The sequence below is a fragment of the Schistocerca cancellata genome, chromosome 5 (genome assembly GCF_023864275.1).
Source record: "Schistocerca cancellata isolate TAMUIC-IGC-003103 chromosome 5, iqSchCanc2.1, whole genome shotgun sequence".
In the NCBI taxonomy this organism is placed as follows: Eukaryota; Metazoa; Arthropoda; class Insecta; order Orthoptera; family Acrididae; genus Schistocerca; species Schistocerca cancellata.
In genome coordinates, this window is record NC_064630.1 from 649,155,477 (window position 1) to 649,168,416 (window position 12,940).

The window sequence follows — 12,940 nt, forward strand, 5'->3', positions numbered from 1 at the left end:
CCGCCACTTCCCAGCAAATTAGGGTCACTGTTGCTCCTGGGGTATCGGCGAGGACCATTCGCAACCGTCTCCATGAAGCTGGGCTACGGTCCCGCACACCGTTAGGCCGTCTTCCGCTCACGCCCCAACATCGTGCAGCCCGCCTCCAGTGGTGTCGCGACAGGCGTGAATGGAGGGACGAATGGAGACGTGTCGTCTTCAGCGATGAGAGTCGCTTCTGCCTTGGTGCCAATGATGGTCGTATGCGTGTTTGGCGCCGTGCAGGTGAGCGCCACAATCAGGACTGCATACGACCGAGGCACACAGGGCCAACACCCGGCGTCATGGTGTGGGGAGCGATCTCCTACACTGGCCGTACACCACTGGTGATCGTCGAGGGGACACTGAATAGTGCACGGTACATCCAAACCGTTATCGAACCCATCGTTCTACCATTCCTAGACCGGCAAGGGAACTTGCTGTTCCAACAGGACAATGCACGTCCGCATGTATCCCGTGCCACCCAACGTGCTCTAGAAGGTGTAAGTCAACTACCCTGGCCAGCAAGATCTCCGGATCTGTCCCCCATTGAGCATGTTTGGGACTGGATGAAGCGTCGTCTCACGCGGTCTGCACGTCCAGCACGAACGCTGGTCCAACTGAGGCGCCAGGTGGAAATGGCATGGCAAGCCGTTCCACAGGACTACATCCAGCATCTCTACGATCGTCTCCATGGGAGAATAGCAGCCTGCATTGCTGCGAAAGGTGGATATACACTGTACTAGTGCCGACATTGTGCGTGCTCTGTTGCCTGTGTCTATGTGCCTGTGGTTCTGTCAGTGTGATCATGTGATGTATCTGACCCCAGGAATGTGTCAATAAAGTTTCCCCTTCCTGGGACAATGAATTCACGGTGTTCTTATTTCAATTTCCAGGAGTGTATTTCACAGTGTTGTAATAAGGAATCATCCTTCTCGCCGGAAAAAAAGGAATTCCTATAGCGGGAAACTATGTGAAAAAATATATCGTAACAACCTTTTGCTTTTCAATAAATTAATTTAAAACAAAATAAAATCCTGTTTATATTTGATTTACCGTCGGAGAAGAGGCAGCGATCACAAAAGAGGCGTATAGCCTTACCGTTTTGCGGCAGACAGACGGGGGCCACCTGGTCGTTGAAGGGGACGGACTCCGCCAGCCTGATGAGGGCCACATCGTTGATGTCGTGCAGGAAGTCTCGGTCGAAGTCATCATGCACGATGATACGGTCGACGCGTGGCAGTACTCGTTGAAGGGACAGCAAGTCGTTGATACCCAACATCACCGAGATGTTCTTCGGACTGACCCTGCATCAGCACACATTTTTGTCAGTCTGTGGGTGTAATCCGATATTTAATGCTATCAAACTTGCAAACACTGTATTAGACGTGCACAGACCCTCACTCGGGTCTCACTGCCCCGTCTCTTCTCTTTGCCCAAAGCATCAAATTGTGATGGTGAAAAGTTACACTTTCACTCATTGTCTACTTCGCAGTTCAGAGCCGAACATTAATACTCATTTTAATCTGTGTTAAGGGGCTCCGGAAAGGCTCACAATCATGAAAAGTTCAATTTTTACTTTTTTGCGTTTTCTGAATCTGCAGACTATTACCTTTTAATAGATATATAATTTATTCAATTCCGAAGACTACAACTATTTTTAAATTTTTTTCGAAATGTGTTCTACATGGGCGTGACCCACTGTGGCGCTGTTAAACTGCTGTCAAATGGTGTTATTATTAACGTCCGTGTTCATCAGGTACATTTTAGTGATGTGAGATAAAGTATGTGTTGTGGCTAACCTGTGATGGTTCAATATATATCGCTGGTGTGATTGTCGATTGTTTCATGTTTATTTATTCTGTCGTTATCTCGAAAATATTCGTAATTAATTCTGTTTCTTGAGTCTCTGTTTTGTTGAAGTATAATAATGAGTAAAAGTGAAGTTATTGGAAATCCTCTGAAGGCTTTTAAGAAAAGGAGAAATGTTGGAAAGCCAAAGGTATTTAGAAATATGGGAATGAAGATAGGTTCTATCATGGTACGAGCGATGCTTGCTTTAGACAAGGAACGCCTTCGGGCTGCAGACAGGGCTGTAAAGAGTCTAGAAATACAAGCAAGAGTAAACAGGAGGAGGAACAAGAGGAAGCTGGAGGAGGAGTTTGCAGAGGATGAAGATAATCCATCCTATGGACCTGGAATGCACTAAAAAGTTAATCCAATCTTTGTCGCTCGATTCCCAAAACTTTTATTTTCTCATACTAATTACATGTTTTCTAAGGATCTTCCAAACATATTTGTTTCAAACTTTCAGTAAATGTTACACAGTACCTTCTGCATAATTTAACACAGCCTTTTTCCAAAAAACTGTATATTTTTGAATATATAAATAAAAAATTGCAAAAAAATGTTGTGAATTTTCATTACAATTGAAAAAAAATCATCTTTAATAACTGAACTAAAATTTTCTAAAATCCCTGTGTTAAGTTGTAGCCCATATTCCAATAAATAATCTGTAAAAAGTTCAACTTCCTACCTCAAATAATTTGTGAGGAAAGATGTAATTTATAAGCGTTATTTTAACATTGCAAGTATAGGGCGTTCCGGAGCCCCTTAACTGGATATACTGAAGCAACAAAGGATGCCTATCGACACGAAAAAAAAGCGCAGCTCATTCCCGTTTTCAAGAAGGGCCGTATGACTGACGCACTTAATTATAGGCCAATATTGCTGACGTCACTTTATTGTATTAGGATGGAGCATAAGTTCGCAGTGTTTTTCCATACGTTTACCAAACACAACCTACACACGTAACAGAGGCTTTAATTATCCTTCACTATTTACAACAGTCTGCCAACGCTGGAGTAACTTTTCGATTCCGCGACTGTAGAAATCAAGTGGTTTTCAAGCGAAGAACTCGTCGAGCCATGTTCGGAGCGCATTTTCATACGGAAGGGGAGTTCCTTGAAAGTTGTTTGATAGAGAGCGGAAGAGGTGAAAATCTGAGGAAGCAAGCACAGGTGAATGTGGTGGGTTCAGAATAACTTCCCACCCAAAAGCCCACACAATCTTTTTTGTCAGTCTAGCTGAATGCGGGCAGCCATTATCGCAGGGTAACATCACTTCACCAAGTCTTCCTGGTCATTGTTCTTGGACTGCATCTGCATGACGTCTCAGTTATTAACAATAAATGTCAGAAGTGATGGTTACACCTCGGTGAAGCAATTCGTGGTAGACCACACTGTCGCTGTCCCACCAAATGCATAACATTATGTTTTGCGATGCGCGCGGGTCTTTGTACAGGGAGATGCTGCTTTGTTAGCGCTCAGTTATTCCTCCCTTTTCCTTACATTAGCATAACGACAGTTGTTCACGAGCCAATTGATGACAATCAAGCAGAGATGCACACATGGTCACCCACTATTTTGTGTGATTTTGGCTTAGACCAACTGCATGCAAATGTCGCACGACGGTGGAACGATCGCAGTTCATCAGATTTGCCAGTTCTAGAGTACACTGAGGTGGATCTTTATGGATTAATGCGTTCAAGCGGTCTTCATCAAACACCGTAAGTTTCCTGAACGTGGGGAGTCTCTAAAGGCAAAACGATCGTCCTTAAAACGAGAAAACCATTTTCTTGCCGTGCACTGTTCATGCAATTACTCCACACACAGTGTAAATGTTTCTGGGTGCCTCAACTGTTGTCATCCATCTACTGACCTCAAACAGAAGACTAGGTCACAAATGGTCCAATTTCTCTAATTGCCACATTTTCCAGCCCCCACAGCTTCACTCAATACGTCCACAATACGTAAGGTCAAATAGTAACAGTGAACTAAAAAGAATGTAAATAGATAAATATACCCATAGAAACCGGAATAAGAACATGCAAAACAAAAGCTCTACGAACTTATGCGCCAACCTGATATACATATCAAAAAAAGTTTTGTATGGCCTCGGTTCCGAAACTTCCGGAACCTGTACAGAATATTGGAACAGAAATCAATATAAACATCATTTCCGCCATTTTTATTTCTCATGAAAACCACACATTGCATGTTGCACCACTATACATCGAGACCTTCAGAGGTGGTGGTCCAGACTGCTGTACACACCGGTACCTCTAATACCCAGTAGAACGTCCTCTTGCAATGATGCATGCCTGTATTCGTCGTGGCGTACTATCCACAAGTTTATCAAGGCACTGTTGGTCCAGATTGACCCAACGTATGGAGAACATGCTGGCCACTCGAGTCGAGAGATGTCGTTACCCTGAAGGAAGTCATTCACAAGATGTGCTCGATGGGGCGTGAATCGTCGTCCATGAAGACGAATGCCTCGCCAATTTTCCTGCGATATGGTTACACTATCGGTCGGAGGATGGCATTCACTTATCGTATTAGGTTAACTGAAAGACCAGCATTCACTTTTAATAACGTTTGTTTTATCTAAAAAGCTATCACAGCTTTCATATGAAAAATTCGGAGACATTACTCTTCAACACGCCCTCTTGGAAGTACTATATTGCGTGAACATAGGAAAAGAACGCCACTCCTGTAAACTTACATTATTCCTTCCAGACCTGAATTTTTTGTAGAGAGAGGAAATTTTTTAATGCTCTCATGTTTTTAAATCAAAATTTATTCAAATATGTGTATCTATTTTCGAAAAAAGTTTGTGCACATGGATCGTTTTCATGGACTAAAATAATTAATTTTGATGTATTCATTGTTGTAATAAAGGAACTGATCGTTCAATAAAAACCATGGAAAATAACAATAATACCATTCAATTATTCAACGGAATGTAACTAAGCAAACACTTTCGTATATTCCGCTGGTCACAGGCTGTACTGCACTGCTTAATTTGCTTGTCAATATTTTTATAGTGATGCACAATAGGTTTCAGCACCTGGGTAGGATGAAAAGATGGGCCTTCACAAACGCGTTCGTGAGGTTTCCACGAGGAAAAATAGTTGTGTTGCTCCTAAAAGACAGAAAGATTCATGTACGCAATTGTAGAGAGTGGGTCTGAACGGGCGATATGTGAGAAACTGCTGGAAACAAGTACTATCATAAAATACCTAGGAGCTTCCATCCGAAGCGTACTGAAGTGGAATGACCACATAAAACAAATAGCAGGAAAAACAGATGCCAGGCTGATATTCATGGGAGGAATTTTAAAGAAAAGTAATTAATCCACGAAAGAGGCGAGTAACAGGGTTGGATTAATTTCAAGAAATCTACAAGATCCAACAAAGAGCGGTGCATTGCGTCACGGGTTCGTTTAGTCGGGGCAAGAGCAGCGCGGAGATGCTGAACAAACTCAAGTGGCAAACTCTACAAGAGAGTTGTTGTGCGTCATGGAAACCTTTACTGATGAAATTTTAGAGAGCGTGCGTTCCGGGAAGATTCGGACAACGTACTACTTTCTCTCGTACTCCTCTCTGGAAATGACCACGGCCTTAAAATCATTCTTCCTTGCACCATTCGCTAATGGAGCAGGGAATGAGGGAACAGATTGGTACCAGATAGATTGATATAGATGGACATAGATGGACATATTGATGTAGAATGAGTTGGAATCGCTTCATTTACAGCGTAATGCAAGTCCGTGGTGTTTTGTTTTGTGGATAATAACGGAAATGAAAGAAATCGGTGTGGCACATAACCTACACCTCAGAATAATGGCAATGTAGCTGTGGAGCTTAACGTTCCCATCTGATGAGAGGATCGGTATCAATGGCGTCACTTGTTCTGATGCAACGAGACGCCGTTGACTGGTTTGAAAATTGGCCCCAGACAGCAGCACAAAATCTGGAGATCTGGAGCTGTCTGTAACCATATCTTCTTCAGCTATGATGAAAATTACTTTCACCATTCAATTTCAAATCTGAGACCTTCCAGTCCCGTGTTAGTGCACTAACACGAATTAGAGACAACGGTTGCACAAACTGATACAACAATGAGGTAAAATAAGTCATGCAATACCTCCCAATATCGTGTCGGACATCAGTTTGCACGGCATGGACTCACTAAGTCGTTGGAAGTCCGCTGCAGAAATATTGATCCATGCTGCCTCTATAGCGGTCCATAACTGCGAAGGTGTTGCCGCTGCAGAATCTCGTGCACGAACTGACCTCTCCATTATGTCCAATAAGTATTTGATGGGACTCAAGTCGGCGAACTGTCCAGAATGTTCTTCACACCAGTCGCGAAGAACTGTGGGCCAATGACGTGGCGTATTGTCATCCATAAGAATTTCTTCGTTATTTGGGAACACGAAGTCTACGAATGGCTGCAAATGGTCTCTAAGCAGCCTAAAATAATCAGGACCCCGTCCATTCTATGTAAACGCAGCCCGTACCATTATGGAGCCATACCAGCTTGCACAGTGCCGTGTAGACAACTTGGGTCCATGGCTTCATGGGGTCTGCACCACACTCGAACCCTGCCATCAGCTCTTACCAACTGAAATCCGGACTCGTCTGACTAGGCCACGGTTTTCCAGTCGTCTAGTGTCCAACCGATGACGTCATAAGCTCAGGAGAGGCGATGCAGGCGAGGTTGTGCTGTTAGCAAAGGCATTTGCGTCCGTCGCCTGCTGCTTATTAACGCCCAAATTCGCCACACTGTCCTAAGCTGATACATTCGTCGTACGTCCTACATTGATTTCTGCGGTTGTCTCATGCGGTGTTACACGTCTGTTAGCACTGACTACTCTACGCGAACTCTGCTGCTCTCGGTTGTTAAGTGAAGGCCGTCAGCCACTGCTCTGTCCGTGGTGAGAGGTAATGTCTAAAATTTTGTATTCTCGGCACACTCTTGAGACCGTAGATTTCGGAATGTTGAATTCCCTAACTAATTCCGAAATGGAATGTCCCATCCGTCTATATCCAATTACCATTTCGCGTTCGAAGTCTGTTAGTTCCTGTCGTGCGGCCATTATCACATCGAAAACCTTCTCTCTTCAACAGCTTAGCACAAATGACAGCTCCACCAGTGCACTGCCCTTTTATGCCTTGCGTACGAGATACTACCGCCGTCTGTATATGTGCATATCGCTGTCCCATGACTTCTGTCCCTCCAGTGTAATTCAGACGAACATTCAAATTGAGGCTCCACAGTCGTTTCTTATCCTTCAATGAAAAAGACACAAGAACTGAGTAAAGTAATGAAATCTGTAGTGAAGGAACGATAGGCGTTTTGAGTAACATATCATCGAGGGCCAGATCAAGGAGAGGAGTCAGGGGAGGAGACTTCTTGGGTATTCACCTTAAGTAATTTACGAAAACCACCAAAAACTTAAATAATTATGGTCCAACGGAGTTTGAATTTCAGTCCCGTACCGTAACTACTACGCTACCACGCTTCATGAAATCTACAGCCCGTCAGATCTGCTAACTTCGTTGCCATTAGTCCATACGAACCTCCTTCAGGTCAGAACAAAGATGTGCCTAAATTTCAACCTCCACTACTTTTTAAAATGATTCCCAAATTATAAAAAGACATTCGTTCTGTCTCATTTTGCGTATCTTTCAGAACTTCCTAAAGTGCGTCTCCTTTTATACTTCGTTGTCTCAGCTTCATATCCCAGGAAACTTGCTGAAGATGTTGCACAAGCTATCTTCTACTCACCAATAACAACTGATAGTGTCCACCGTGACGAACGCGGTTCAAATACGCACCCGTCTAATCCCAAAATTTATGGAAAATGCCGAGTTGGTTGACGCGGCCGATTTCTCGCCTCGCCCTTCCCCAACGCGATTTTGTGCTTCGACTCCAAGGATCTCGACATCGACGGGACACTAAACCCTGATCTTTCTTTATTTCCTCGCTTGAAAGTTTTCTCTGTCCAATGATTTATGTATCTGCAGGGATTACTTCGCATCTATTGCAATATGAGTCACTGACCTCTTGCAGGTCTTGAAACGCAGCCCAACAATTTCATTCTAGGTATTCTCATTTACAATTTTCTAATAGTCATCTCAATCATTTTCTGAAAAAAAGACTACCTTCCTTTGGCTTACCTTCTGACGAACAGTAAACAAAGTTACTGTCTGTGCATAGGTTTACTGTCATTGTTCAATGGAAAAATTAGCGTTACTCGGTGCGTATACGGCAGTACGCGGTACAAATATGTTCCAAAAAGTTGCGTGCGAAAATGCGATTTCTTTCAGTGGTCGTACCTTGAGTTCCGTCGACCACAGAGATGAGGGGTCAAGTGTTTTGGATAGCCCTTCATCTAACGACTAGTTGTGTGCCTCTCGGAAGAACAGGCATACTGTAGCTATCCTTAAGTACACGGTCAAAATGAAAAACATTATGCACTTCCTCCAGCCACGAAGAATTGAGCAAATTGGTTGAATTTTTTGAAATAGGTGTGGTCTATGGTGGACCTTAGACGGGTTATGAAAGCACCATTTGTTCATAGGCGGTTCTCGAGAAAACCCCAGGAACAGTGATTTTTGGGTACGAGAAGTACCAATTATAGGAGTGGCCACATCAATAATTTCTATTCATGACAGATCATCGAAATTTATAGTATATTCTCTTAAGATGGTGTTCTCGGGGAACTTTGAAACTTTTGTTCGATATCATTACCTGTTACTGAGATACAGATGTTCAAAGTTACCATACTTATTTACGTATTATCCGATCTGAGGTCTAAATGCAGTTTCAACTGACTTAGTGGTCACATAGCAAGAGTTCTAGGATAATCGAAAGGATTCTGAGACCACAAAACTATGCTTTTAGTCAGCATTTCTCACCAATATAACTTTATGTCTTTGTATAATGGGCTCTTTACGCATATACAGATATGCCCGAAGTACAACAGTAGTGACCAAAATGGCCTAAAAAGGGTCTTAGCATGCCTGAAAAGTAGATAACATAACTGCCGAAAATTATGTAAAACTGGAAACACTGCAATTGAGTAAAATATTTCTAATAGCCTATTTACTGTTTTAAGATGCAAATCATAAACCGGGCGTTTTCGAATTGCGATCGATGAGCAAAGTATCCAGAAAAAAATGTACAGCAAACGATTTTGCATTTGCCTTATACTATGCTAATTAAAACAATCATACAGAGCGTAAAATCAAATTACAAAAGGGAAGCATTATTCAATAAATTTGTAAAAACATTTTTTTATACATATACCAGTAGATACGATGGCAAAAGGATTCAGAAAAGAAGAACATTACGAATTATTTACGGACTGTATGGATCTAGCTATTTTTAAGAGGGTCATTTGAATGTTTTGAAGTGGATAATATAAAATATAATTAAAGCATTCAAATGAATATCTGTGACTTCTTTCAGCCATAATCTTCGGTTTGTCTTTTTTTATGTGTTTCTTTGACACTGTCAATAAGAGATAGGCGATCTAAGAATTTTTAGCATATTGCAGCCCCGTCAGCCACTACGATAGACCAATATATTGAAAAATCTGCCTGAGTTGGGCAATTTTTCTGGTCTTTACCCATGTTTCGGCTAGAATAATCTAGCCTTCTTCAGAAGCATAAATTTACTATAGCGTGCCAGAGTAAGGCAAAGTCAACATTAAAAATTAAAACCTATGGTACCGTGTTAAGTAGGCTGTTTATGTTTTCTTATTGCCAACGTTATGTAGCGCTCTGTATGAAAACCACTGGCTGTGCTGTGTGCAGTCTGTGGCTAGTTTGCATTGTTGTCTGCCATTGTAGTGTTGGGCAGCTGGATGTAAACAGCGCGTAGCGTTGCGCAGTTGGAGGTGAGCCGCCAGCAGTGGTGGATGTGGGGAGAGAAATGGCGGAGTTTTGAAATTTGTAAGACTGGATGTCATGAACTGCTATGTATATTATGATTTTTCAACACTATTAAGGTAAATACATAGTTTGTTCTCTATTAAAATCTTTCATTTGCTAACTATGCCTATCAGTAGTTAGTGCCTTCCGTAGTTTGAATCTTTTATTTAGCTGGCAGTAGTGGCGCTCGCTGTATTCACAGTAGTTCGAGTAACCAAGATTTTCATGGGGTAAGTGATTTGTGAAAGGTATAGGTTAATGTTAGTCAGGGCCATTCTTTTGTGGGGATTATTGAAAGTCAGATTGCGTTGCGCTAAAAATATTGTGTGTCCGTTTAAGGACAGTCATGTATAATTGTTCTAAGGGGATGTTTCACGTGGTACCATGTGGAATTAAAACTACTTAACTAAAGTCCAGCCCCGGCATCACTCCACCACACGGTCGGTTGATAGTTGCCAGTAATGCTAATATAAAATTAAATACTTTAGTGATTATTCATATTATTTTTGCTGTCTGAAAAGTGGCATAGTTTGACGTATCAGCCGCGCATCCGATAATAACTTATAATATGCTAGCAGGATATTCAGATCACCACTCCACTGTTAACTATGATCATAATTAGGGTTACAGTGTTAACAGCTACAATACGTGGGGGTGTGGGGGTGGGGTCGGGGGGGGGGGGAAGGGGGTGCATAAGCCGGTATACAATAAGTATCTGTTCTAAAACGGTTGTTTTCTATTTTTTCGATATTCCGATAATCAGGGCTGATAATTTAAACAACGACCAATGCAAATGGCTAATGAAACAATTCTGAAAGACAGAGAATGCTGGGCAGATTAGAGAGAAATGGAGAGAAGAATTCAATACACCTCCACCAAGTACGTTATTAGTTTACAGGTTGCGTGAGAGATTTGATTGAACTGGGTCTATCCGTAAGGCGCCAAAGAATGGTCGACCAGTGAGTGTAACTACGCATGAAAATGAAATTGTAGTTGCGCAGGTATGTATTTATCCAAGGCCCAAAGCAACCGAAAAGGAAAGCCTTGGCTGAGTCAAGCATTCACCGTAGATTCTTGGGTCGTATAATGCAACTGCTGTGATGGCGTTATTCGAAAAAATTGTTGGTCTGATGGAGCAAATTTTAAGCTGTCAGGCACTGTTAGAAGGCATAACTATGTGTAGTACGCTATAGTACGCTGTAACCGAAAACCAATTGAATCAAACTGGGTTTACAGTTTGGGCGTGCCTTTCATGTCAGAGGGTCATTGTGCCTGTTTTTCTCCATACAATTGTCAACCACTATGCCTGTCTTAACAACCTGCGGAATACTGGTATTCCGCAATTACGTCAACAGCAGCGTTATGAAGAATTCTACTGCCAGCAAATTGGAGCTCCTCACCTGTACGCTTTAACTGTGTATGGGTTTCTTGATGACGAATTGCCTAATAGATGGATAAGCTAACGAGAACCATTTGAATAGCCACTACTCTCACCGGAAATTACTCAAATGAACCTTTTCTTTTGGGGTGTTATCAAAAGTAAGGTCTTTGGAAGGAAAACAGTGCACTGTTGATAACATGTGCAATTCGCAAGAGAAACATTTCAAGACATTCACAACAATAAAGAATGCTGTTCCAAAGTGTGCATGAGTGTACAGATCAGGCTACAAGAATATGTAAATGCTGAATGCCGGTAATATGAGCATAAACGACAATGAGCACCTAAGATATTGCAATTACTGTAAGTTCATAAACCTATTTTCTGTGACGTTTTCAACTTTAGTAATTCTGTCTTACTTATTGCAAACAATATTACTATGTTACTAATTTTTATTTTGGGACCTCTAATTACAACCGAATAAAACACATTTTTTGTGCCATGTGCCTTTATTCTTTGCAAGGCATCGTCGATTGTCTGGAATATGAATAAATTTTTATTTACACTATTTAGTTTACATTTGGAACGTTGTATATGTAGGTTATTGATAGTTCTGGCACTTTTTGTTTTTCTGTGATGCAGTAATAATCTGAAGTTCTGTTTACAGATTTCATGGATATTGGTCTAGATGTTGTGGTTTTGTATCTTTGTTACGCTATTCTGCTTCTAATAAACGCCATTTGAAAGTTTGTTTTCAGATGTCACAGCACTAGGAACTGAACACTCGTTCTGATGTTTTGTTTCAGTTGATATTGCCAACTATCGAATGTAATTGTCAATCACTGAATGTGTTTTTGTGATGTGTGCGACCTATTTGTGTGCGCGTACGTGTGTGTGTTTGTATTTGTTTGTGCAATGATATCTGTTTTCGTATAATGGGCGATAATTTTTATTGGTGTCTGTGTGTATTAGGGAAAAAAGAAAAAAAGCTCCACGCCTAATCACTAACACCTAATCATACCAAAACAAATACCATTTCACACACACACACACACACACACACACGCGCGCGCGCGCGCGCGCGCGAAGGGATCGCAGGTATCACGCAAACACGTCCAATAGTTGGCAATAACATTCGATATTTTGTAACACCAACAAAAGCAAAACATCAAAAAGTGTATTCAGTTCCTAGTGCTGTGAAGTGTAAAAAAACGAAATTTCCAATGACGATTATCAGAAGAAGAGCAGCTGTGACAAAGGAACAATAACACAACACACAAATCAACATCTGCGAAATATGTGACTAGAACTTTGAATTATTATTACGTCACAAAAATACAAAAAGTACCTGTACGGTTTCTTTGTTACATATATATTCAACGTCCTAAACGTAAACCAAACAGAAGAAACAGAAATGTGTATATATTCCAGGCCAATGAAGACGCCTTGCAAAGAATAAAGGCGAAACGCGTATGGCACAAAAATTGTGTTTCATTCATTTGTAATTAGACGGACCCAAAAAAAAACTATCAACATAATTTGTACTATTTTCTGTAATTTTCTATAACAAATTTTGCATTCTGATTTCATTACCAACCTATTTTCTACAATACATAATAATAATAACAATAATAGTATAATGCCTCCTATATACCCGGCTAACCCTCTGTATAATTACAGTGGTATGATATGCTGTCAAAATTTTCGAGTCTGATATAAAAACTCGAAGTTCTACCGACATTCCTTCAGACTACAAC

At 41.3% G+C, this 12,940-nt stretch overlaps 1 protein-coding gene across 1 annotated transcript in view; it reads right to left on the reverse strand.

The window, feature by feature from the left end:
* LOC126188740 (trypsin-7-like) overlaps window positions 1-12,940 on the reverse strand; it is a 100,390-nt gene that overhangs the window by 67,699 nt on the left and 19,751 nt on the right. Inside the window, exons 3-4 of the mRNA XM_049930348.1 lie at window positions 3,520-3,524; window positions 1,120-1,325 (exon numbers count right to left, since the gene is read on the reverse strand). Coding sequence (XP_049786305.1) covers window positions 1,120-1,325; window positions 3,520-3,524 — 211 coding nt within the window. The remainder of the gene's footprint in view (window positions 1-1,119; window positions 1,326-3,519; window positions 3,525-12,940) is intronic.